The sequence below is a fragment of the Gekko japonicus genome, unplaced genomic scaffold (assembly GCF_001447785.1).
Source record: "Gekko japonicus isolate JY-2015 unplaced genomic scaffold, Gekko_japonicus_V1.1 scaffold2183, whole genome shotgun sequence".
NCBI classification, from domain to species: domain Eukaryota; kingdom Metazoa; phylum Chordata; class Lepidosauria; order Squamata; family Gekkonidae; genus Gekko; species Gekko japonicus.
In genome coordinates, this window is record NW_015175428.1 from 130,570 (window position 1) to 158,271 (window position 27,702).

General features: G+C 42.0%; 1 protein-coding gene across 1 annotated transcript in view; it reads left to right on the top strand.

The window, feature by feature from the left end:
* Positions 1-27,702, top strand: part of ATP2C1 (ATPase, Ca++ transporting, type 2C, member 1) — a 71,574-nt gene that overhangs the window by 23,387 nt on the left and 20,485 nt on the right. Inside the window, exons 9-20 of the mRNA XM_015425827.1 lie at positions 8,250-8,405; positions 9,716-9,784; positions 10,289-10,364; positions 12,206-12,272; positions 15,463-15,587; positions 16,728-16,825; positions 17,529-17,624; positions 17,713-17,802; positions 20,790-20,813; positions 22,285-22,441; positions 23,118-23,288; positions 27,321-27,418. Of these exons, the coding sequence (XP_015281313.1) occupies positions 8,250-8,405; positions 9,716-9,784; positions 10,289-10,364; positions 12,206-12,272; positions 15,463-15,587; positions 16,728-16,825; positions 17,529-17,624; positions 17,713-17,802; positions 20,790-20,813; positions 22,285-22,441; positions 23,118-23,288; positions 27,321-27,418 (1,227 nt within the window). The remainder of the gene's footprint in view (positions 1-8,249; positions 8,406-9,715; positions 9,785-10,288; positions 10,365-12,205; positions 12,273-15,462; positions 15,588-16,727; positions 16,826-17,528; positions 17,625-17,712; positions 17,803-20,789; positions 20,814-22,284; positions 22,442-23,117; positions 23,289-27,320; positions 27,419-27,702) is intronic.

The window sequence follows — 27,702 nt, forward strand, 5'->3', positions numbered from 1 at the left end:
TAGCAGTTCTGGATTCAATTATTTTTTTTAGCAAAGGCCCAGATCAGTATTAGTTTTAGAACTCTTAAAATAAACATAGATTTACAAGCTCATGTTATCCAGGTAATATTAATGCACAATATATGAGACTGCCCTTGAAGATGGCTTGGAAACTGCAGGCAAATACTGGTGCTCATCTCTTCATGAGCTTTGAGTTGGCATTCTCACATATTGTGAGCGTCTTGACTCATTCTGTGTTATCTGCATTGAGTCCAAGCGAGAAAGGTGGACTATCAATAATGTGCTTCTTAAATCTACACTTATGCTGGTTTGCTTCTGAGCTCCATTTTAAGTATTGTGTTTGACCTGGCCTGAATCCCAGTTATCTCTGGAAACACCTTGTTCTATAAAACATCTCTTGCCTCATGGTATCCCCATATACAAATATAATGTCCCGCAAAAAGTTTTCATCCTTCATGGGGGCTACGTTGACTTGCAGAAGAAATGAGACTTTTATTGTCGTGATCACTGTCCCACATCTGGGATCTGCACAGGCCTGCTGCAGTAGATGCTGCCAAAGCTTTCCAAAGCTCTAGAGGGCATACTTCCCTCCGCTGCTGTGAAGGGTGGAGCTTCCAGATTTTGCTGTTGTCTCTTATAGTTCTTTTTCCTTCTGTTCTTTCACAGTCAGAAGACTTCTTAATGAAGTGAATTCAAATGGCCTGAAAGGCACTATTTAGAAAGTGTACCCAATGCTGTACTAAAGATTAAAAAAAACTATTAAATTCACAAAATAAAACTAGGAAAGACATGAACTGGTGGTGGTGAGAATGGGGAGAATGGGGAGAAGACACAAAGCTGAACAGCAAAATTTTATCACAAAATAAAACTAGGAAAGACATGAACTGGTGGTGGTGGGGAGAATGGGGAGAAGACGCAAAGCTGAACAGCAACATTTGAAACTGGTTTATTGATTGACTGAGTAGTTCTGTCATACTTGTAATCCACCATGAGTGCCAGTGAGACAGGTGGACTATAAATGACAGCAAATAAATAAACTAAGGACCACTTTCACTGCCTCTTGTGTCCCTCTGGATGTCTCTGCTTGCTCTGTCTGCAAGCACTTCACCCAAAGGCCAGGCGTGATAGAGCCTCTTGACTGAATGCAGGTGTTTGGAAAAAGGCTTTATTGACTACAGGTAACACAAGGGGTCCAGTGTCTATGTCTCCTCTCGGAGCGGAGGTTTTAGGCTGGTTCCATCTTCTTGGTTTTGAAAGGCTGCACTGTTCCACCTCTGGTCCGATAGTCTGTTCCTGTGATCCTGTCAGAGGTTCCAAACCTCCATCCAAGAAGCCCAAATCCAAGGATGAACACGAGAAGACCAGCAGAAAGGCCTATTTGGCCTTCCGATAGTCTGTTCCTGTGATCCTGTCAAACAGAGGTTCCAAAACTCCAGCCAAGAAGCCCAAATCCACGGATGAACACGATAAGACCAGCAGAAAGGCCTATTTGGCTTCAGCCACCCTGGTGCCCTCCATTATGGCAGGTCTTCCCCTGAAGTTTCCAGAGCCCACTCATTGTCCTTATACATCCTCTCCTAATCTTGATCCAGTTGGCTTGGAGGTGGTCTCGCAGGCCGAGGGTGAGATTAAAGTTAAGGTCTTACCTGGCTCTGACCATTTGAGGGGGTTAGAAGAGTTCCTCTGTTCATCCGTTGAGTCAGCTAGCACTAGCTGCTCTCCACTGTTTAAAAGAAAATGAGCCTACAGGAATTGTGGCCATCAATCTCATTTGGATCCAACGCTTAAGGATCACTCCTCCCAAATCCTGGACTATCCCTTGGCTAGTTCTCTCCATTGCCTTCCCCTTGATGTCAACATGAATCGCTATCTCAGCTGTGTCACTGGGTTTGGCATTTGGGAGCAAGACAGTATTGGTCTCCTTCATATTCGTCTGTGGGTTCCAACATGTTGCTGTCCGATGACGACAACGTCAGTCCAAGATGGCTTCTGACCAATCCATCCCCTGATGGCATGATGGAGATCCCCCACCAGGATCTCTCAATGAGGGCTTGCCTCTCTGCTTAGAGCAGCTGCTGAGGATGGCTCCGTTTCTTGAAACTGACGTGTCTTCATCAGTTCTGAAAGTTACTGACCCTGTGTCCAGAATCTTGCAGCTTGAATCTTTGGGACAAGTGCTGTTCTCTACGTCACAGAAACTGCTGGACTTGTCAGCTAAACTATGGAAGCCTGCCTCAACATGTCAGGTAGAGTCCATATATAGGATTGCAAGTGCTGTTCTCTACGTCACAGAAACTACTGGACTTGTCAGCTACACTATGGCAGAAGCCTGCCTCAACATGTCAAGTGGAGTCCATATATAGGATTGAGGAAGGTGCCAAGTTCCTTTTCTCCCACCCTAGGGCCAACTTTCTTGTGGTGGAATCTTCCCACAGCAAGCAGAAGGTATCCTATCATTCAGCTCCTGTGGATACAAAGGGCTGTAAATTGGATGACTTGGGGAGAAAGGTGTACTTTTCAGCTGCCCTGTTGCTCAGAACAGCCAACTGTGAGGCAATAATGTGAGACTTTCAATTGTTCCTGTGGGAATAGATGTCATATTTGCTGGATACCCGTCCTGACAAGAACAAGCACCTTTTCTTTTCTTTTCTTTTTTGTATTTTGTGAGTGTACATGTGTATACCTGGAAGTCATGGTTGACTTCTGGCGACCTCGTTTCCGAGAGGTGGCTTACTATTGCCTGCTTCTGTGTCCCAGCCCAGGTATTCCTTGGAGGCCTTCCACCCAAGTACTTGCCAGAGTCAGTCCTGCTTAGCTTCTGAGATCTGATGAGACCGGGCTTGCCTGGGCTATCCAGGTCAGAGCTAAGAACAAGCACCTTTGGTCACAGCAGGGCTTCACAGGACTGACTCCCTTAGATGCCCTTTCTGCCATGTCTGCCCAATCCTGCGGCTTCAGAAGCAACCTCTGGCCAGCGGGGCTTTGTTCCCAGGTAATGTTCTACTCAGCAGTAGGTGGTTTCCAAAGGGGAAAAAAGCAGGAGAGCAGTCCCCGTAGGAGGTGCTGTGGCGACCAACACACCCTTCACTTGGATTCTTAGGAGGCTTCCTATACATCAAAAAGGTATCTTGGCAGGTGCAGAAAAGGTGCTGAGTTCCCTGTCTGATCATCTGGTGAATCCTCAGATTCCTCTCTGGAGCCCAAGACAGCGACCAAGGGAAGGGCCCGCTCTCATAGGGCTTTTGTATCTACCGTTTCTGAAGGCGATCAGCGTGTGCCCAATGGGTATGATGTGCCACCGCCATCTACTGGGTGTAACAAGGAAAGACAGTAATAAAAGCCTAGTCTGTTCTATCTGGCAAAGAGGCAGAGTGGTCAGGGGGGAACATCCCTGCCCCTGAAACTTCCAGTAGTTTACTCCAGGCAGAATGCTTTACCAGAATTTTACCCAAAGTCATTCAAACACTCACCTATAAACAGGATTCCACAGATCAGGTTAAATCCTCAGCGTCTTCCAATCTAGGCAAGCGAGGCTTTAAGAAACTTGTTTCGGTTTCATCTCTTTGCTTCTTCCCTGAGCATTTCGAGGAGGCTATGAGAGCAGAATGGGCTGTACCTAGCTGAGGGAACAGCTTGCTTACTGTAGCTAAAAATTTCTGCCCCCTTCCTGATTCTGTTATGTGGGACTTAAAAGTCCCCTTGGTCATGCTCCGGTGGTAGCTCTGCATTCTGGGGCTGTGTTACCTAAGGATGGAGACAGTGCCTTAAAGGGCCCCAGAAATAGAGAAAATGAAGTAGCACTGAATAAGCTGCACGAAGCCTCCTTCCTAGTGATTAGGTCTTCTGCAGTTCTCTCCGGTGTCTGCAGGTATGGGTGGATGACCTTCTGCGAAACCTGAACCCAGATCCCCTCACCTGCAAAAGGACATTGCTGAAGATCTAAAGGGTGGTGGAGATCATGGCGGGGACGTCTCAGGATGCCCTACAGTTCGATGCCTGAGCTCAAGCAGCCACCATTGTTATTCGCTGCAATCTGTGGCTTAAATGTTGGAAGGTTGACCTCCTTTCCAAGTCTAATCTCTCGACTAAGAAAGTCTTTGGCCAGAAGCTCTTTAGGGATTTGGCTCTGGAAAAGGTTTTGGTTGAAACCAAAGGGAAAAGGAGGTTATCTAGCACCTCTTCCACTGTTAGAGACGAGGACCCTTGGAATGGATCATGAGGTTCCTTTGATCCCTTCTGCTTATCTCTCAGGGGAAGGGCTCAATAGAGACAATAGAAGTTACAGGCCATAATGTGGAAGAGAAACAAGTCCTGGCCTGCTGCTTCCAGTCAGCCCAGAGCAAACAATAATCAGTTTAGCAAAACTGACTATATATGATATGGGGTCGACTTCAGTTATTCCACCAAGTTTAGATCTGATCTAAAACAGGACAGACTGGTCAGGAAAATTATTCTCAGTACAGTTACAAGATAGCATTTGTAAACCTTCCTTCCTTCAGGTTTATCCTTCTCCCAGATCCAAGAATCCTCAGTGGTGTTCCCTGGTGTTTCAGGCCATAGCACATTTGTTATGAATTGAAGCCATGGAACAAATGTCTCAGGATCAGCTTTTCAAAGGCGTGTATGCCATTGTTTTCCTGGTGCTGAAGAACCTGGGCAAATGGAGAGCAAACCTGGATCTGAAGTCCCTCAACAAAGATGGCCATCAAACCAAATTTTGAATGGGATCTCTCAGATCCATTCTAGAGGCTCTCCACCAAGGTAATTTTTTGACCTCATCATCCATCTGGGAGCAAGGATTGTGACCTCTTGGGGAAGGGTCTTTCTTACTAAGGAGAAGCAGTAAAAACTAATCCAGGCTGCTCAGAACCTCACAACCAAGAGGTCAGAGGATTCCATGGTCCTAGCCAAAATTCTAGACCTCATGGTTTTGGCTTTGGACATAGTTCAGTGGGCTTGTTTTCACTCTTGTCCCATCTACTACCTTTCCAACAGAACATTCTAAGTCAGCACAGGAGAATCCCAATTTCACCAGCCTTACACAGATTTGTGGCTTAGTGGTGCAATAGGAACAATCTGAACAAGGGAGTAACCTTCATTTGTTTGGATTCTCTGGTCTTGATAACTGACACCTGTCTTCTGGGTTGTGGAGCCCATTGCCTGGGTCAGTTAGTGGAAGCGAACAACAATGGAACAGGTGCACAGCATCAATTGACAAGAATTGCATATAATCAAGTTGGCCCTACTGGTGTTCAGCCATCTGCTGGCCGGAAAGCAAATCCTAGTCAAGACAGGCAATATCACAGCAAAAGCACATATCAGTCATCAGGGTGGAACACAATCTCCTACCCTACAGAAAGAGGCAACTCTGCTTCTGATTTGTGCAGAAGAACACCTTGCAAGTGTTCAGACTCAGCACCTCCAAGGGCTCCTTGAACAGAGAAGCTGACTTGTTGAACAGAATCAGATAGACCCAGGGGAATGGTCCAGTGCATACATCCAGTGGTCTTCAGAGCTGTAGTGCGTCACTCTGGGAATCTTTGCATAGATCTCTTCTCAACTCTAGGTGGTTGCAAAGTCCCCAGGTTCTTATCTCGATTCAAAATGTCTCAAGGAGAAGATGCTCTAACTCATCCTTGACCTGTGGGTCTCCTGTATGAGTTTCCTCCCCTTCTGTTGATTACAACAGGTTTGGAGGGAAGGGGGCCCAACTGATACTGATTGCCCCCTTCTGGCCCAGGAGCCCTTGAGTTTTGGATCCCATCAACATGTCAGTGACTTGACCTCAGAGGATCCTGCCAATGATGGACCTTCTCTTTCACCTGGAGCCAGAATGGCTACAACTAGCCGTGTAGATATTGAATAGAGAGCCTTAGATAGCAGGTTTTCCCAAGGAAGTGGATGAGGTCATGCTAGTTTCCTGAAAACCATCTCCCATCCTTATTTATGAACTCATCTGGAGAGTGTTCCACAGGTGATATAGGAGAAAGCACCCGGACCCTCTCTTTCCTTCTGAAAAGATATAATCCTCTATCTCCATGATGGGCTGTGCCAGGGCCTCTGTCCAAACACTTTTAGGGAGGCAGTTATCAGCATTTTCTTCTATTCTTAACCTGGTACGGACAAATCCTGTCCTTCAACAGCTTTATCAGATGTTGTATACAGGGAGTTGTCGTCTCCTGTTCACCACAGGTTTCCAATCTGAAATTTAAACGAAGTGTCTTTGGAACCTATGAGGAGAATAGAGCTAAGGTTGCTGTCCTGGAAAGCTTCCTTCCTTGTAGCAATGACCTCAGCAAGAATATCAGAGCTGTCAGCTCTGTCAGCAAGGGAAGCACTTTCAGCAGAATGTGATTATTCTCCGGCTAAACCCGTCCTTTGTTCCCTTTCTATATTAACCAACAAGTCATTTTACTCTCCTTTTGTCTAAATCTGGTGTATGAAAAAGAGAAATTGTAGCACAAATTAGATGTTTGCAGGGCTCTGTGTTATATCAAAAGGACAGCTCCTCTTCATTGTTCACATGCCTTGTTTGTGTCTCATGGTATCCACACATTGGGGAAGAGAGTTTCAAAAGCTACTATTGGCTATTGGATTTGACACTGTATATTCAAAGCATATGAAGCACTCCATCTGCCTGCGCCTGAGTTGGTCACTGCACGTTGTACCAGAGCAGCAGCAACATCAGCAGCATTTTTGTCTAAGGCCCCTGTTGATGAAATCTGCAGGGCAGCCACCCGGTCATCATTTTGAACGTTTGTTAAGCGTTATAAAATCGATAAGGCAACCTCAGCAGAGGCTTCCTTTGGCTGCAGAATTCTTCACCAAGTAGCAGATCACTTATCCTGAGCTCCTTGCCTCCTGACATGGCTTAGCTCTAATATATCCCAAAGGAGGATGGCTTTTTCCCGCTGAAGGAGAATGAAATAGCGGACTTACCATGAAGATTTCTTCTCTTCAGTGGGGGCAAAGTCATCCTTGCCTCACCTGATATGGGGCTGATCAGGATCTCTTTTTTTTTCAGGCCATAGTTGAATATCGTTCATTCACATTGTTCGTTCCCAGTAGCTTTCACAGGAGGAAGTTTAACCTGGTTAGTTTTCTAGTTTCTAGTTCTCCTTCATGGAACTTTGTTTTGGCAGGACCGGGGAAGGTCAGCCTCCTACTGGTCCTCTTAGGGATCAATTTACTTTGCATAAACCCTGCTTTGGAGTGAGTAATAGGCATAACCCGGAGGAGAATGACTTTGCCTCCACAGAAGAGAAAAAGCCTTCATAGAAAGGCCAATGTTTCAGTCTCATGTGGGATTGTGATTAATTTTTGTTTGGCTTGGTTGGTTTAAAGACTTTGAAGGCTTTTTAAAAAGTTTGCTTTAAGTTCCCTGGTAATTGATTCTGATGTACCTTATTTTTGTGTCTAGTTGGGGAATATATGGTTAGTGGCCTAGGATTTTTTTTAGAGAAGTAGCATTGAGATATCCTTAAGTCACTATAATTTAGAAATTTAGAGTGTTAAATTCTAATTTCCCTTTCCATATCTTTTGTGACTGAAATTTAGGGGAGAAGCACAGGAGCAGAAAGGTGAAATAGTCTTAAGCTCAGTAGCTCTAAATTGATATTCTTGACTTTGAAAAATCCTATCATATGCAAGCACTAAATCATCATAGCTTTTACAGCAGCAGCATTGTGTCTCATTTATCAAACTGGTGCAGTAATCAGCAAGGCAATATGTTTGTAAAAAATCCAATATGATATTTCTAATTCTGCAGATTATGCGAATAGTGTACAAATTGTCTTTGCCCCTGCAGCTTATGATTTTTGCGGTAGGGCTCAGCTCTAAATATGAAACTAAGCAGAGTAAGGCTATGCAAAGGTTAGACTAGAATCCTGTAAGTATCTTATTTACTTTGTAGAAACAAAATTTGATTATTTTATAGTCTGTAGTCTGTAGACTGATGCCTAAAAATATAGGCCATGTCTAGAACTTCCTCAGGCATGCTAAGTGGAATGGTGTTCTTTCCATGCCACATTGCCACTTGCTGTTGAAGCTCCTGTTGGCAGAAGCAGCTTGTCATGTGCTTGATTAAAGTGCATGCTAGTTGAATTCTGTTGTTGACATGATTTGTCTCCTAAAAAAGGAAGGCTGGGTAGAACGCACACTGCGTGAGTACCTTTAATCAACACTGACAGTTCAGAAGGCAGCAGATTTAATAAAGCTGTTTTGCCTAATGTATGTATTTGTTTTCAAAGGCTGTGGATCTTTCTATTGATGAATCCAGTCTGACAGGTGAGACAACCCCTTGCTCTAAGTGCACATCTCCTCAACCAGCAGCTACTAATGGAGACCTCACTTCGAGAAGCAATATTGCTTTCATGGGAACGCTTGTTCGATGCGGAAAGGCAAAGGTATTTCCTACCAAGGGCACTAAACTTAGGGATTTATTAAAGGCCAGGGATTTATTAAAGTGCTCAGGATAGCCACCCCATGCACTTGAACTGCAGGCATTCATTTTTCAGTTTCCTGTTGCATTGCAATATGGGGTTGGATTCTCAAGATGGGTAGCCATGTTAGTCTGTCTGTAGCAGCAGAAAAGAGCAAGAGTCCAGTGGCACTGTACAGACTAACAAAATACGTGGCAGGGCATGAGCTTTTGTGAGTCACTGCTCACTTCTTCATGTGGTTGAGCAGAAGGCACTTGCAGATCTGCATCTTCTGCTTTCCACAGCAGCCTCCTGCGGCCTCCTGAAGTATATTGCTGGGATCCCTGTGGCTGAGCCAAGTGGGGGAGGAGGGACTGCACTGATGACGATGAGTCAAACAGAATCACAGCTACCTCACTCCTGCACCAAACTCACTGAAAGGTGGAAGCATGGTGGGACGAGAGCAAGATTGGGGTGATTTTCCGTACCCTCAGGCTCACTGTGCTTGGTTGCTGGTTTCGCACAAGGGTCCAACAATAACCAGGCCTTTCTGAGACATGCTCAGGGCTCCTGTGGAAAGAGAAAGAGCCATACCTCATGCCACCATAAGATCTAACCCATGATCCTGGAGCATGTAGTGTCACTGGCTCCAGACACTAATTTTAAGGATTTGTGTTGGGTTTCCAGGTCTTAATTGCCATTTAATAGCCAATCAAGTTGTTTAAAGTAAAAAAAGGGCCCCTACTATAAATGTCATATTTGCATTGACTTTTTAAAGCATTGTATGTAACACTTGTTCGCTGATTATGTTAGGGGTTTGCAAAAAGTAGATCACAGGCTTATTTGCTGATGTCTGGTAGACTGATTAGGACTTGCTGGGATTCATTATTTTGCTGGGTGTTTTTAAAGTATAGGTTGCATCTTTCAGCGGCTCCCCAAGAAGTTTATAAGATTAAAATAATCAATACAACAGCATTGATACAAAACCAGCACCAACAAAAATATAGCAGCTTAAAGTTTTACACTGAAAATCAGCAATTAAATCAGCAACAAAATTAGCACAAAACAACATGTATATTTCATTGATCACAGATGAGAGACTGCACTTTTTCCATTACACATTTTAAATGAGCTGGGCCACATGGATTTTTGAATTTATATTTTAAAAAGTAGAGCTTGCAAGACTTAAGTCATTCTTCTTGTATTGTCAAAGTTGTCAATACTATTTCATAACTGCAACTAAACCCTTAATTTCCCCCTGACTTAAATGTGGAATGTGGTTTGTTTTTTTGTAGGGAATAGTTACTGGAACAGGGGAAAACTCAGAATTTGGAGAAGTTTTCAAAATGATGCAAGCAGAAGAAGTAAGTAGCTGTGTAAATAAAGAGTAATGTAAATATTTATTCTCCCCAAAGCTAGATGGTTTTGCAATGAGCTTATTGTTGATGAATGACTTAAAGCTCATTTACTAACATCAGGCATTGTTGTTGGAAGAGGAAGGGGAAGATGGGGACCAATAAACTAGTCTTGTGCTTTCTGTCTACAATACTACAATCGTGTTAGTGTGCTAATACAGCTTTGCATATTTATGCCCTGCCATATAGCCTTTAGTGAAGAGTCAGAATCCAGGCAGGTGCAGAATCTCTCCAATGTATGAAGTCATGATTGAGAGGAACCCCCCCCCCCTTGAGTGCACTTCTTAGTCTGAGCTCTTTCACAAATGGTGAAAGAGGGCAGGTCGGCGATTGTGGGAGGGAGGTACGTGCTATGATATCAGTTGCTGAGCTATATATTCATTATTCAAGAGGACCTAGATAAAGTCCATGCATCAACAGAATAGAATAGTTTTTCTCTTTGTTTTTACTAAGGCTCCAAAGACACCTTTGCAGCGAAGTATGGATCTCCTTGGGAAACAACTTTCCCTGTATTCATTTGGGATAATTGGTAAGAAAATAACCACTTACTTGGGCTCCCAACTCCCAAAGTTGGACCACTGGACTATCTCTGTGTTGTAGCTAGAACTACTAGTACTTCTGTTATCCAGTGCTATTTGAACCACATTTTAAACTAGTTTAAATATTAGGGAATTGTGGATTTTTGATACCTTGCATATCCAAATTCTCCCTTTTTCTCAAGTCTGTAGTGAGTTGCTTTTTACTTTTTGGGTTCAAAATGCCCTTCCGGTCTGTGAGATTTGCACTCCTCCTGATAGCTAAGTGGCTTCCAGGAAAACAAGTCTTTGGATATTTTTAGGCTTGCTTTTTTTTTGCCTGTAGAGGCAAATGGGTCAATATGATCTCAGAAACAGTCCATACTATTTTGTCCTGAACTAGAACAGCACGTGACCTATTTTGAACACTGCTGTACCTGAGTTATGGCTATATCAACAAGCATTTGAGTCTAACCAAAATAAAAGTCTCTGGTAGGAGAGCTGATGTGGGTTTGGCTACAACCTGAGCTACACACCTGCAACTGCTGCTGCTTGTCAACACTACAAGAAAAGTATATAAACACTATTTATTTATTTATTTTAAATCTGGGAGAATTTTCTATGTTGAATTGTCTGAGCTTCTCCAATCTCTTCAGAGGCTCTTGAGAAGCAGGCGGAAATCCCATTTCTTTGCCGCTTGACTAGTTTTCATAGTGGATGTAAGCTTCTCAAAAACTGTGCTGAAGTATGGGATAGTCAGGCCTCAAGAGAAATCATACATACAAAAGAGTAGTCAGACAGAGGTAGACTCCTGGTCTGTCTAGGCTAGTATTATAAATTCTGACAGGCTGTGGCTGTATCCAATTTTGGGGAGAGTTTCCCCCCTCCTTCTTGAGGTATGGTGTGATGAAGGGATATACTCTGTATAACGATTTTTGTACCACCTGAGAGCTATCATAGTTGCAGGTCCCAGACTGCACGAAAGTCCATCTGGGTTCCACTGATGTGGAGAAAAATAAAACGGATGTCTTAATATAGTTTCAGATTGCTTGCATGCTTCATAAAGATAAACTAGCAAGTATTCCCTTGCTATACACATTATAAGATTGGGCTTTCATAATGTGCTGGTTATTCATAAACTGGTTCTCATGATAATTAAATGGTTTTGGGCTGCCACAAGAGCAGCCTCAGTATTAACTGAACCCAAGCTGGAATATTGTTGAAAATTGTATTGATTTGACTCCCTTGCATGATGAGGCCTGTTTACTTAAGGACTGTAGTCCTTTTCAGACATTACAACGGCATGTACTAGGAGCCCACCAATAGGAATGCTTGCTACCTGTGATGCTTCCAATACGGATGGTCTCCATCTCATGTGAAATGGGCAGTATGTGAATTTTCTGTGGCCGTATAGCTTTGATACATGCGTAGTGAAGCTGTATGCACATAGAAAATCCGTGCATTGCCTATGTCACATAAAATGGCAATGGTGCTTTTGGAGAGCACTGTGGGCAGTATACTTTGATTGGTGGTACACATAGTTGTAATGTCTGAGATCACCCTGGCCTCTTCCCGACACTGATTTTATGTACATTTCAAGTTTTATCAGTCTGTAAGGAGCTATTTGCTTGATCATCTGTGCCAAGCTGGCCTTCAGGAGACCAGTCTTTATTTCTGTTCTCAGTTCAAGTTACTGAGCTGAAAGGTTTTTGGTTGGCTCATAACTTTTTGCACTTGCTCAGCCTGCTAAAAACTCCCATGATCACTGCTTCTACTCTGCTAGTTTGATTTCTGCTTGTTTTGAGATCTTTTCAGTTTCATCTTTTACTGTTCAATTACTTATGTTTCATTATAGGCATAATTATGCTGGTTGGCTGGCTGCAAGGAAAACATATCCTCGATATGTTTACCATCGGTGTGAGGTGAGAGTGTTTAATCTCTGTAGTACATGGTACAATTGATCGGATATCATAGACTGAAGAACTCCACAAGAAATTGACATTCAACATTGTCAGATAATTGGGTGGATTTAGTCTCCAGGGCATCAATGAAAACCTCAGGCACTTTGTCTGGGGACTCCACAGAATGGTCTTTTAATCAATGGCTGTCATTGACAGGAGGGGTGGGGTGATGGAGCAGTTCTGAATAATGGCTGCATAAATGTTAGCAGGCTGCTGCTGCTGAGAAACAGTCCCATCTATTTAAAGGCATAGTGTTGAACTAAGGAAATGAAGCTGTACTAAGCAGACTGCTCTTCATTCTCTCAAAAGTAGCTCTGCTGAAATAAAGGAAAGTGTCCCAAATGTACATATGACAAAACTAAAGGTTAACTGACTTGCAAAATTTCTGCAGATGATTTTACACATGGACATCCAACCATATAGAGAGAAATTAGCGCGAACAAATTCGTTTGGAGACCTCTGGAGAAAAATCTGGCCATCACCTTTAAGGAGGTCAGGTTTTCTGATAAATATCATATGACCCTCTCAGGGGCTGCATAAAATATTTCAGGCAATGCAAGCTGCTGTCTGACCCCACTCCTTCCATTTTTTTTAAAGCTTAAGGATGACTGTTTCCAAAAGCTTCAAAAGCAACAGCTGCTTTGGTAGCTAATTCTAGCCACATGGAAAGTTAAATTGGGTTCATTCTTTTAACAAAATCTCAGAGGGCCTTAACCCTGTAAGCGAGGATTGTTGTCCGTTGAATGGACCATGTATTGTATACCCTTTCCTTTATTGTATCTCATGTATATATATTTCTGCCCCTGCAGTACCAGCTACATATAGCTAACAAATAAAATCTTGTGTATGAAAACTCATGTCACAATAAATTAATGTACCATGGGACTTCCTGGTCTTTAACTTACTACTTGTGTGCACTGCCCTGTTAAAATGAAGGAGGTGATGATAGTAGAGGCTTTTTAGATATAACTTGTCCACAGATGCAAAGGTTATAATTTTCTAAATAGAATGTGAGCGGGCATTTATCTGGCTTCTTCAGATGTCATCATATGGAGACTTATTGAGGGTGTGATGGTACCTCTGGGCAAATGCCTCTGCTTGATGTATGGGGGAGGCCTGCACAACCATAACAGCAAGATTCCTCTCAGTTTGAACCACAGACCTGGCAATACCATCTGCTCTTGCCTCTTGAACTTTAGTAAAAACGTATTTCCCGTTTCTCCACTATTGTTTAGAGAGTGCAATCTCTTTAAATGCCATTCTGGATGAAGCTGCAGCTTCACAAACACATTTAAAGGGACTGTGACACCTTTAAATGCCTTCAGCTCCATTATAGGCTATGGGGGGACCGTCATAGTCAATGATTCCCGGAAGCTAAAATGGGGAATCTATGTGGGGGACTGGGGGAGCTGTTTTTTGAGGTAGAGGCACCCACGTTTTCAGTGTAGCTTCTGGTGTCTCTACTCAAAATACCCCCAAGTTTCAAAAAGATTGGACCAGGGGATCCAATTCTGTGGACCCCCAAAGAAGGTGCCACTCCCATCCTCCAACAGAGGGAAAAACAGCAAAAAAGCAGGGACTGATGTCAAACCAGAGAGTTTCTGCAGTAGAAACTGAAGTTGGAAGGGGAGGATTTTTCCAGAACCAGTGCCACTGTTGCAGTGCCAGCTTAACAAATCCAAGGGTTTTTTTTACAAGCCTAGAACAGCCAGTGCATGTAGACAAGTGCCCAGCAGAACTAGTGTATGTACAGAGTGCCAAGTAGAACCAATGCCACCGTGGCAATGCCAGCTCAACAAATCCAAGCAAGAGGTGGTTCCAAGCCTAACATAGCCAGTGCATGTACAGAGTCTTGAGCAGTATCAGTGCAATGTACTAGTGCCCAGCAAAACCCAGTGCCTTCCCAGTGTACTAGTGCCCAGCAAAACCTAATGCTATCTTTTTTCCTCCATTGAAAACAGTGGAGGTTGGGGACATGTTCTTTGGGTACTCTGTACACGCACTGGTTCTGCTGGGCACTCTACATGTGCTGTCTGTGTTCGGCTTGCAACCCCCTCTTGCTTGGATTTGTTGAGCTGGCATTGCAACAGTGGCACTGGTTCTGCGGGGCACTCTGTACATTCACTGGTTCTGCTCAGTTTGGAAAAATCCCCCGCACCTTCAGTTTCTACTGCACAGATTCTGGTTTGACATCAGTCCTTGGTTTTTTGCTGGTTCCCCCACCCCCCATTGGAAACAATGGAGGATGTGGCACCTTCTTTGGAGGCCCATAGAACTGGACCCCCTGGTCCAATCTTTTTGAAACTTGGTGAGTATTTGGAGAGGCACCGGAAGCTGTGCAGAAAACAGCATCCCCAGACCACTGGATACCCCCAGATAGATTCCCCATTGACTATAATGGTCCCATAGGGTATAATGGAGCCAAAAAGAAATCAGGATTTCTGAAAAAACCTGAATCTGAATTCAGATTTTTTTTCAGGAATCCCGGGTTTTTTACGGTCCAATATATCAGAATCCAAAAAATCCTGATTTTTTTTCTGTGTGTGCGTGCGCACCTGTAGTAAAAAGTTAGTATGGTGTAATGGTTAGAGTACTACAGTAATGACAATAGAGACCCCATTTCAAATTCTCAGTCCCCCATGACCCCTCTCAGTCTTGCCTACCTCATAGGGTTGTTGTAAAGATAAAAGGTGAGGGAGTCAAAATACTCTGCCTTCATCTCCTTGGAGGAAGGGCAGGCTAAATGTAGACTAAATGGAAATAATAAATAAACGGATAAATCTTCACATACACACATGTTCACCCTTGCCATTTTTGAGTGCTGTTTGCAGCTGTTTCTCAGGGCACTAATAGATTAAGGTTATGTAGGCAACATGGCTACATTCTGCAGGCAGTCAGTCAGATTTGGCCACTTGACACTGTGAAGTGAGGTGAGGACAGTTCTTCCTGTCAATACTCTGAACAGGCAGAAGCTTTTGTTCTGCAGGGCCTTGCATCGCTGAAATGGGTGTGGTCATGGTGTTGTTGTTGCAAGATGTGAAGCTTTTTATGGAACTTTCCACCCCTCCAACTTTCGCCAGTAACTTGATTCTGTGCCCATAACTTTTGAAGTGTGTCAGTCAGTGATCAACACCTCCTCTTAAAATTGCAGTCTGGCTGTTGCTGCTATTCCCGAAGGGTTACCCATTGTTGTAACAGTAACATTGGCTCTTGGTGTAATGCGAATGGTCAAGAAACGGGCGATCGTGAAAAAGCTCCCAATTGTGGAAACTTTAGGTAAGAGTAAACCAAAACGTATACGTTACTGTGAATGGCTGAGGGTGTTCTGCTGTTATTTGTATAACTTCTGATGAAACACCTTGAAATGTAAAGGAGCTGTCTGTCTGTCTGTCTGTCTGTCTATGCAGTACTTTTATAGAAACAGGCTAAAATACTGGACTTTTATTTTTGTAGACTATTTTTTCCCATTATTTGTATGTATAGCTTATATAGTTTTTCTGATACTTGGATTCTTAAAGAATGTTTTTGTGTTTTGCTAAAAGCAGATCTTGCTTCTACACAAAAGGGCTGGTTACAAACATCTGTTTTGCTTGCAAAGGTGTTTTCCTTTAACAGAAGGAACCTTCCTATTGAAGGAAGAGCCTCTTGTGTCCAGGGAAGGCTCCTCCTGATAATTGGATCCATGGGATTTGTCCTGAAATGTCTTATCTTTAAGTTTGTAATTTACCATCTGATCAGCTTTCTTCACTGGAATAACAATCGTCCAAATATTTTGTATTACTGCTGTTGAAACTCAGTTATAAAATACTCGAGCTGGGATAACATCTCCCTTTTCCTTGGCCCCACTTTTTCTCCCCTCTTCTTTTGACTCTGCTTCTCTCCCCCTTGCCCAACTACACAGTTGTCCATTTCTTTGCCCCTCTTTCCCCAACCTGCCTAGTTGCTTGTCCTCTCCCATCCTGCACCAGATGTTTAAGAGGGAGTCTTCTGACTTCTGCTTTCAGATCTAGGGATGGATGATTGCTGTTGTAGTTGATTTCAACATTAGTTTTCACTGCTTTAGTTTGCATTTTTTTAAAAAAAATTGCATACCACTTTTAAAATTAACACTGGAAAGCAGAATACAAATTCAGTAAATCAATGAAACTGAGAATGCAGATTCTGTGGTGAAAGGTATCAAGGACCGTTTAGATGTGTAGCAAAACTTCCACTAAAAATAGATTTATCAGAGGAGAAAGGTTGCTGGGAATGTCTGGCTGGGGAGAAGAGAGTGACTTGCTGCTTATTTCTCTCTTGCGTGACTGAAGTTCCTCTTTGTTTCTTGAGATTCAGGGAAGATGCTCTGATCCATTTGCTGAAATGAAAGTCCCTTCCGTTATAACTTTTTTGTGTGACTACCTCCTTCATGCTTTTCAGGCTGCTGCAATGTGATTTGTTCAGATAAAACCGGTACACTGACAAAGAATGAAATGACTGTTACTCATATATTTACAGCAGATGGGATACATGCTGAGGTATGTGGAAAGGAGGTATCTCAAGTGTAGTTAACTTATGTGAATATGGATAGACACACATGCTTGGTTTATAAGTTGAATGGTTCTCAAAATGTTTCCATATCAACCTCTCTAGTCTTTTTCTGTATGACTGAAACAGCTGAGACTGGCTGGAAATTGGTGGGCATTTGATGTTTTCATTCAGGCTGTATTCACGGTCATTTCTGCTCTCTAGAAGAAGACAGGTTAGAAAGCATTGCAAAATACTGAGTCTGGTTTTAGATAAAATATGTGTTTTATGTAGACTTGTGTTGCCCTTTTAAACTCATGGAAATGTATGTAGGAGAAGCATGGCTGGGAATATAGAATCTGCTACCACTTCAGAAAAAAATTGGTCTCTTTTAAGTTTTCCACCCAGAGGGGAAATTTACCTGCAGCTTCCCATGAATTCTAGTTTCGTGACTAGCTTAGTAAATGGGTATTTTCCTCAACATTCCCATCTGCTTTGATCAGAGTAATAAAACCTCTTTCTACAGAATCTCTAATAAATATAAAGAAATAGAGCAAAAATGAATTTATCTTATGCTTTTTAGGGAATTCCATGGGCATATTTCACAGTTAATATTGTTTGTTGTAATTTTCTTTATCCTACATATCTGAAGTCTTAAGGGGAAAAATCAAATGCTTACTATATTGCAAACGTCATGTTCACTTTATCTTATAGGTTACTGGAGTTGGCTATAACAGGTTTGGAGAAGTCCTTGTTGATGGTGATGTTGTTCATGGGTTTAACATTCCATCTGTTAGCAGAATTGTGGAGGTAAGATCTTTCTTAAAAAGCATATCATATTTTGAAATTTGGGCAACATATGTTACATTAAGGTTTTTCCCCCACTTTTCTTCTTCAGGCTGGGTGTGTGTGCAATGATGCCGTAATTAAAAACAACACCTTAATGGGAAAACCAACAGAAGGGGCTTTAATTGCGCTTGCTATGAAGGTATGTGTGCATTGGAGGGAGTATACAGAGTTGATGGGCAACAGTGCTAGTTCTGAGAGCTGTTCTTGAAGAAACCTAACTAGCTAAATGCAGAGTTTTATATAATTCAGAAGGGAAGCTGTTCTACTCTTTGGCAGCCAGAACAAAGATCTGTGGCATCTGAAAGATCTAGCAAATGTATGATATCAAGCAATGCAAGAGATGAGTAACATCACAGAACATAAATATGGAATTCAGTTAAGCTTGGGAGTCTGGTGGTGTCTGCTGGCAAGATCAATAGTGTAAAACACCAAAAGAGGGCAGCTTCTTTTCCAACACTTGTTGAGACCATATTCCTCAGCCTCAGGTTTGCTAATGATTTCCAAGAATTTTATGTAAATTCTTACAGATTTATCTCTGGAACAAAAGAGATTACCAACATGAGACTTTAATTTCAATGTTATAATTTTTTAAATAACTAAAACTTTAAATGCTGAGTAGGTGATACCAAATAATGAATTCAGAAGTAGTTGGCTTTTGAAATGTTTCCATAACTTAAACATATCCAGCAAGCTTTCACTCAATATTGCTCAATTCTCTTCCTTGCTACATCCCTCATACAACGTGATTTTTGTGCATGCGGCCCCTTGATTCTCAGCATAGCCTATTTTGGTGACCAGAGAGAACCCCTGCTTCCTTTTTTGCCAGCAGAAAAGCTGGTTGGAACCAATTCAAAAATTTTGAGGGCTGTTAAGATACTCTTACATTCTTGTACCTTAGGCCTTAACTGTCCATTAGGAAGGAAAAGCTCTCCTGCATGGTTTGGTTGTATCCCTAGGTAGTGTTGGAAAACATAGTCGGTGGAATAGAAGAGTGGATTTAGAAATGGATCCAAGTATAATGTGAGAGGTGGAGTTCAGAGCACTTTCAACCTGGAATGTAGAAGGATCGAAGTAGCAGCCCTCAAATATTTCGTCTTTACATTAAGTTGCTGTATTTTGCCTGAACTTGTCAATGTGAGATTTTTTTTCTGATCCACTTCCAGTTGCACTTCACTGTCTGATGCTGGTCTAATTAGCTGTTGGTTAGGATGTTGTTCATATCTTTACCTGCCATGCATTTAACTAGGCACAATGGGCAGAATTTCAAAGTTAATTCTTAATATGGAAGAAGACCAACATTGTTGGTTATATTAGTTTGCTGGGGACTGAGTGTGGCATACATGGTAATTTGTAGGCTGGCTTTCATTCAGGTATTGGGTAGGCCCAGATATTTTCAATTTAGGAATGTGTTCTAAGCACCGTGAGAATATATTTTCCCTGTCACTCTAAAGAGTTATCTACTCTCGTATGGTGCTTATATGGTATTTGGAGGATTTTCGTAAAATAAAATTAAACAGCCCTCTTTGCTTTGATTTCATTAATTATGTGGGTGACCATTTTAATAAACAGGAATATAGTTCTAGAGCATAATAAGAACAACATATGGTAATATAAATGGGGTAAGGGTGGGAGAAGAATATGTTGCCATGTTGTTCTCATAACTATACTTGTTTAATATCCACTTCTGTGTCTGAAGAGGAATTGAATGTTCTGTAATCCAGCCCTGCAATGGAACAGCCTCTTCTGTAGCCACATTTTTATCAGTGATGTGTGCTTTCTGGAAAATATGAATCAGAAAACTTTCCAGAAGAAACTTTGATGCCCTGAATAGAGCATGTCTTGCTTACTTTTGAGTTACATTTAATAAACAAAAATTTAAAAGTGTCCCATGTTAATTTCATGTCAAGTAATACTTAAAACTGAAATATTTGATTAGGAAAAAACAAATAGTATGTTTTAGTTGTTATTTTCAAACTGAAGCTGTATATGGGGTTTATTTTTATTTAACAATTCTTGTAGACATGTAAAAACAATATAGTATGTACTTCTGTTTACATTTAAGAAAATGAAAGGCACTGAAAATGTTCTGCATAGTGATTTTAGCACACTCAAGGAACTGCATGATACACCATGGATGTGGTTATGCTTCAGTAGACACTCATTAGTTCTGTACAGGGATGTGCATTCAGATATACCCAAGCTGAAAACATCCAAAAAATACCTTATCGGTATTTTCCGGTTATACTTCGGCTTCCCAAATGTATCTGGATTTTCTCAGAAAAACTGGGGGAGCGGGAATCCCCCCAAACCTGGATATATTCAGGAATTACCAGGTAGTTCTGAAAACAGTGGAGAGGCAGCAGCAGATTGCTCCCGTCTCTCAGCTGTTTGTCAAGCTTCTACTGCAGTCCCTCTGAAGTTTAAAGGGACTACAAAAGACAGCCTGAGAATCAGCAGTGCCAGCAGGAAGCAGACTGTTCCTGCTGGCTCAGCTTGGGGCTGGCTTCTCATGCAGCTCAGGTTTTTCTTGGGTCTGTTGGACTTGAGAAAAATTCAGGATTTCTGAAAAATCCCAGATCTGAATATTGTATCAGTATTGGGTGGAAATCCCGAAATTTTAATCGGTCTGATAGACCCGAACTGAAAAATACTGGTTAGAAAATTGCACACCCCTAGTTCTGTGTCAGATTGGTGGTCACAATATTTGTTTTGCCATGTGAGAGAAGTCATATAAGAATTTAAGCTTTGGCTTAAATTTGCATTATTATATGTATTTCTTGCTTTATCCCCCCTCCCCTCCCCAGGTATTTATTGATCAACAAAATATACACTTGCACAAGTCATAGAGATAAATCACCTGAAAAACATAAATTAAAACTTCAAAATTGTCAACTTTGCCTAATTCTGTATTGGTAATGACAGTTATTCATGGCTATTAGTGTTCTGAAACAGTAAATCTTTAGAAACGGGACATCTTCGACAGACAAACAAAGCACTGGGAAAGTGTCTGTCTCGCAACTCTGATCCTGAAAAATGTAACCCACCTACTGATGGTTAGGTGCTGCTAACTGCAAGCTCAGATGAGTGCTTACAGAACACTGAAATGAAATAATTTTTCTTCCACAGATGGGTCTAGAAGGAATTCAGCAGGTATTACCTAATATACATACTATATATAATTACCTAATATAATATACAGTATAATATAATATATATATTATACCTAATATAATTACCTAATATACCACCCCCCCTCCATTTGTTTCCACCTGGGTGCCGGTAGGCAGCCCCACCCATAGAATCAATGTGGCCTTAGTTAGGGTTCAATGTGACTTGCACCCCACATGTAAACCGCCCAGAGACCCCCACGGGGGTTAGGGCGGTATATCAAATCGAAGAAATAAATAAATAAATAAATACAGTGGGGGAGAGAGTTTCTCAAACTGGCTGAAATTTTAAGTAGACTAGCAAATTTATTTCAAGACAGGTATATAAATGCTGCAGAATTTTCTTAGTCCTGGACAGCAAGCTGTGCCAGCTGGTCAGTCCCTTTCTCTCGTAGACACTCAAGTGATAGAACATGCAACTTTGTTAGCATACCCAGCAACCAGGGCTTTTTTGTAGAAAAAGCCCAGCAGGAACTCATTAGCATAATAGGCCATACCCAACAGCAGAAATGCATTAGCATATTAGGCCACACCCCTGATAGCACAACTCATTAGCATATTAGACCACACCCCCGTGTTACCAGAAGTGTGGTCATTCAGCCGCACCCATCTTTTGCTTCTTATTCTGTTATCTTGTTTGTTGTCAAAACCCAGGGCTTTTTTGTAGCAGGAACTCCTTTGCATGTTTGGCCACACACCCCTAATGTAGCCAATTCTAATGAGTTTCTGCTGTTGGGTGTGGCCTGTTATGCTAATGAGCTCCTGCTGGGCGTGGCCAACTCAGGAGCCAGCCGAAACTCCGTTCCTGTGCATTCCTGCCCAAAAATAGCCCTGCCAGTAACAAAAATGGAAGTTGTGTCGCAGATCCTTCTCAACGTGTTATTGATATGACAAGAAACATTGTTCTAATGACACCTATGCCACATCGGTCCATTCTTTCACGGCTTTCAAACCTAGTTCTTCAGAGTAACTATGGACTGGATCCAGATTGGATTTTCTGCTAACAGAAGACACTTCCGTCACCGGAACAGAAATTTCTGGCTTCCTCTGTTACCCACTGCAGCCCATTGATCTTTCTGAATTGTTGCTTCAGGAGAGGCAGGGGATTTTCTGGAATGTCATGAGGGGCAAGCTAGAGACCTGCAGCAGGAAGGAGGAATTGGCAGAAATCATGCCTCCCCCTTCTGTTAGTGAAAAATTTAGGCTAACTCTAGCCCAAAGTGTGTATCTTGTGTGTATGTATATATTTATACACAGTATTCTCAGAACAAATTAATGCTATCTAGGGGTAGCTATAATGTGGTCCATTATGTAGGTGCAGGGATTTTCCTTCTCTAGAGCAATACGTTGTCAGTTAATTAGAAACCATGAGCAAACAGAAAGCTTTGACATTATAACTATGACAGAGTTGAGGCAGAGGACAGCAGGTGTTAAGATGTTTGCTCTTGTTTTAGGACAAGCCAGAGATTTGTTTCATGAAAGGTGCTTATGAGGAAGTGATTCGATACTGTACAACATACAATAGCAAAGTGCATAGCCTCCCTCTCAGCCAGCAACAAAGAGATCTTTATCAGCAAGAGAAAGCATCCATGGGCTCTGCAGGACTTAGAGGTAAGACCCTATTTCAGTTTGGCCTTCACAGCAAAGGACAGCATTTGGAATCTAATTGCTTACTCTGCTAAGCCTGGGAGAAACTGGAAAACAAAGCTGTGAATAAGCCACACCCCCCCCTCCATTCGTTTCCATTCTTAAGAACCATGTTGGTCTCAAATTATATGGATGTTGACACTTAAAACATCTAGATGTTAATATGAAATCCTGCTTATAAGCTTGGATTGCAGTCCAAGGCTTCTGAAATTCCAAAAACAGCAAGAATATCAATTGTCAAACTTCTGAAGAAGCGCCGTATATGAGGACTCTTCACCAAAATCTGAAAGATAATATGTAGGACAGGAGCACACTTGGTGCTCCCCTGCAGTCCTGGTAGCAGAAAATGTGTCCCTGCTGCCACTGCATTGCTTTCAGCAGATTAATTTAAATCATAAGTGACATTTTACTTATGATTTACTAAAGCTTTTACTTATGATTTACTAAAGTCCTAAAGTCCTGCCCTTTCTGTACAATGGTGTACTGGAGCCTCTGAAAAGATGGCAATGTTACTGTTGTTGGGGAAAATGTGTGTGTTGGTGCAGAGTTCTCTAGAGCTTAAGCAGTGACTAACAGTGCCATTCTGATGATCTTTGAAATAGGAGCAATATCTAAATCTTTTTTTTCCCCCCTTTGAAAGTGCTGGCCTTAGCTTCTGGTCCTGAGCTTGGGCAGCTGTCCTTTCTGGGCCTGGTTGGAATTATTGATCCTCCGAGAACTGGCGTAAAAGAAGCTGTCAATACACTTATCACTTCTGGAGTAGTGATAAAAATGATTACTGGAGATTCACAGGAGACTGCAGTTGCCATTGGTATGAATTGATTTTTTTTTGTTTCTCTTGAATTGAGTTTGTAATTGCCTTACCCTCAGATATACTACAGTGTTAGAGTCATCTGGTATATTGGAACCATGGCCAGTTTCCAAAGACCTGTAAGACCAGTTTCATGGATTCTGGTTTATTTTGTGAGCCTACAATGTATTGCAAACTGTTTTTGAAACCAACACCAATTTCAGAAGCAGTTTGTTGTAGCACTGGGGGTGGGTTTCTCAGACTGGCTGAAATTTTAAGCACACTAGCTTGTTCATAAGCCTCTTGGTTGAGCCTAAACAGCTCTGTTGCTTTTTAAAAGCAATCTAGGCCAGTATTCACAAATGCTTAACTAGATATGCAGAACTGAAGTGCTATATTCTTGCTCTGTTAATGAAGATTTGTTTCCTTGCTGTTCTGGATTGCGCCATGGGAAAAGAATAACCTCATTTTGAACTACTTTTTGCATTGTCACTATTATGAATATTATAGCAGTATATTATTTGATTGCGAACACTAACCTCTTAACGCTGTAATAAAAAACATCACTTAGAGGGAGGAGGACATTGTCTGATAGGCGAGTCCTCCCAGACACTATTGAAAGTATTGCTTTAGGCTAGTATGGCACTTTATTACTCACAGAGAGCCACATTTGCACTTATCACCAACCAAAAGAGCCATTTTTACTTCTATCTCTGGCATGATGCCTGTTCATCAGAGAGGCTCACAGCTTGTCTGTTCCTCCTATGATGGCTATTTCGAGGTGGGAACCAACTGCCAACCACAGGCACCACTGGGCAAGGCCGTCGCCGCTTTTGTTAAACATGGGGCAGGTGCTCAGAAGAGTCACATGTGGCATGACTGAGCCACTGAGTGAGTTATCTGTACTTTAGGCCTTCATTTTCTGCTAGGAAAAGTTTCTTTTAAAAAAGTGCTGCCTTTATTGAGGTTGCAAGACTGTTGATTGCTGTTGGGCTTAAAGAGAAATTTAGAAAACTATTAGAGACTTTTCTTTCATCTTACTTCAAGTTTAGCAGTTGTTTGTAAGAGTTTGATGACAAGATGAAGTGTTAGTTGAAGACTTGAACTTAGCAGTTATTCAGCTTTGGCACTAGAGAGAATAGATATAGTAGGTGTGTAAAATGTCCTGAGATTTTGAAGCCATGAAAAAAACCAGGGATGGGGAGGCCTCACGCCAGAGAATCTTCAAAATGGTGACGACTGTTCAGATACCTTCCCAGTGTCTGAACCAAGACCTAATGAGTTTCAACCAAGTGCTGTGATCATGGTAGCTTGTATGGTCTTCTGTCTCCTGAGTGGGGTTTGACAGTTATCATGCCCAAGCATTACAAGAAAATGGTTCATTCCACCAGCAGTCTGCCAGGGCTTCTAGTGGTGGCCTTGCCTCCATCAGTCAAAACATGCCTGCCTTCAGGTCTGTCTGAATAAAGCTGATGGAGAGCTCTTTACAAAGTTCTGTGTAATGCCCAGCAACTTGAAAAACCTTGGAGGAGGCTGTCTGGTTGAGCACAGAATCTTCCCCAATAATCAGATTTATTGGATTCAGGCCAGTTGCTTGACACTTGTGACTTTCAAATATTGTTTCTGAGCAACAAGCCCATGTGAGATATGTAACTGCACGAGGATGGCAGGGAGGATCATGAAGTCTCCCTTCTGAAGCATCCATTCTTCAGTGAGCTGAAGTATTGCCTATCATTGCAAGATGTCTGGGTTGGGGGAGTGGCGGAATCATAACTTTCAGTCAAATTGGCTCAGATTGGCCACAAGGGCAAATGGGATTGAATACTTGTTGACTTTCTTGCTCCACCATCCAATTACAGGGTGAGTAGGCTCTTTTGCAGGTTCAGCTGTAGTGGTGCTGAATTGATCAGTGCCAACCAGTTCTTAGCTGAGAGGTCTTCTGTGTGTCTTTTTTCCATTCAATCTATTATCCAGCCTCCCTTGAAAAGTCTGCGGGAGACTGCAGAGGTAGCGTTCATCACTCTGTTTGGGTCCAGGAGGTCCTAATTACCAGACCTCGGATACGGTAGCAGATACTCCCTGGAGATCTTTCACCTTAAAAATTGTGCTGTGGGATGAGTTTTCAGTCAAAACCTGGAGTGGTTCCAATTCACCACAAAACAACTGAGGTCCAGTGTAACTGATATGATTGTGAGGTAGTTGACAATCTACTGGCTTTGCATAATGGATTTCTCAGTATACTTTATGAAACGGCTTTGAAAGCCTTCATCTGTTGGTGCAGCTGCAAGAGCATGTAGTTCACTGAGACAGAAGTTTGTCATTTACAGGAGGATCTGTTGGAGGGAGGTCCTTCAGCCTAACTTTGAAGAGGCAAGTCTTGGCCATTTAATTGATTTTGAGTAAGCCAGATCCCTCTCTGAGGCTAAACTTCCTTGCATGAATGAGTTCTCAGGAGGGGCATGTCTTTTAAATCCACAAGCTTAGTTTGCCCTCTACAGTCACTGCTTAGGGTACTCACTGTGTTATTGTTTGAGCTCACCCATGAAGTTTCTCTGTGTTTAGTGATCAAAGGGTACTCTTGAGCAGTAGTAATTGAGATCTTTTACAGAATTTCTTAGATTTGGTTCTTATTTTCTAGTCCTAAGGACAAGTCCCTAGTCTTATTCCAAGGGTTATTTCTTGTTCTCATTGTATGCAAGAATTGGGTTTTCTGCATCTGTTTGCCTGAAGCCTTCTAACCGCGTAACAATACAATATGCTAGGCATACAGAGATCTCTTACAGTACATCTTGCAAAGATTGAACCAGTGTGGTGCAGCAGTCAGAGTATCAGACTTAGAATGAGGGCATGCAGATTCAAATCCCTGCTAAGCTATGAAATTCACTGAGTGACCTGGGACCAGTCACTCTGCTTAATCTAGGCACCTGGATTTCTTGTTTGTTTCCTTTAGTGAAGGTAATGTAGTAGAATGTTTCTCCTACCTTATGATTAGCAGCAGCATATAGAGATTTATTAGCCACAGGATGTGAATGTCTGTCTACAGAATGTCTTGCTTCTTGTTTAAGAGGCACAGCAGCACTAGCATCAATTACTGCCAGTGTCGCATTATAAAATTGGTCTAAGTAAGTTGTATAAGCACTGCAGTCCAGTGCTTTTGGGTTGATTGAATCATGACTATTATACATCCCATTATAGGATTCTTCCACCTCCCTCTGAGCAAACAGCTAAACGTTTCACTTGCTGTAAATGTTCCTCCTGCTTAGATGGAGGATGGCATCACAACATCCCTTATTTATGCTCCTTGGACTCGTTTTTAATTCATTTACTCTTGACCAGAATAGTTAGTCTTAAGGGTAATTTTCTTTCCTGTTCTTCCCTCCCACCCCTTCCGATTGCATCCAACCAGTTTTCTTCTTGAGGCTTAGCATTTTCATTACCCCTCTGAGTTTATTGAGGAAAAGCAGTGTACTGCTCCTGGCAGAACCTCTTCCAGCACCGCTTCCAATAGAGGTTGGATGACATCCTGTGATGAATGACACCCCCCCCCAAAAAAAAAAACCCCTTCATTGTAAAGACTTTTTTGTGTGTGTGTAAATGAAGAGCACCACACACAATTTTTCATGCTTCTATGAGCTAATGTCAGTATATAATTTTTGGCTATATGATGTTTGCTAGTGTTCAGTCGCACAGTCGAGTCCGACTCTTCGCGACCCCATGGACCAGATCACGCCAGGCCTTCCGGTCTTCCGCCGTCCTCTGAAGTTTGCTCAACTTCATGTTCGTTGCATCTATGACACTGTTTGCTAGTAAAGTGGTATAATTAAGAATGTGTTGTTTGTAAGCATGCGCTGAACTTCCTTCTTGAACATAGATAGACAAGCCAGATAGTGTCTGTTTGCTGCACTGCACACTTTCATGGCAACATTATTAATGTAAAGAATAACAAAAATGTTAGAATTTAGAAGGCCTAGTTGCATCCACTGAGAATCAAATAATGTACTGCTTCATTGTATGCTTCCTCTTAACATCTAAGCAGAATAACTTGTTTTTCAGCAAATCGTTTGGGGTTGTATTCCAAAAATTCTCAAGCCGTCTCAGGAGAAGAAATAGATACATTGGACATACAACAGCTTTCACAAATAGCACCTAAGGTTGGTTTATAAAGGGTGGGGTTTCAGTGCAAGGGTGCAGAAAACATTAACTTGAAATTTTTAAAAGTAAAATACAATTATGAGGAGAGAGATTCAGGTGGGTAGCCATGTTGGTCTGAAGCAGCAGAACAAAGTTTTATTCCAGTGGCACCTTTAAGACCAACAAAGTTTAATTCAAGGTATAAGCTTTCATGTGCAAAGCACACTTCTGAAGTTCTGAAGAAGTGTGCTTGCACACAAAAGCTTATACCTTGAATTAAACTTTGTCAGTCTTAAAGGTGCCA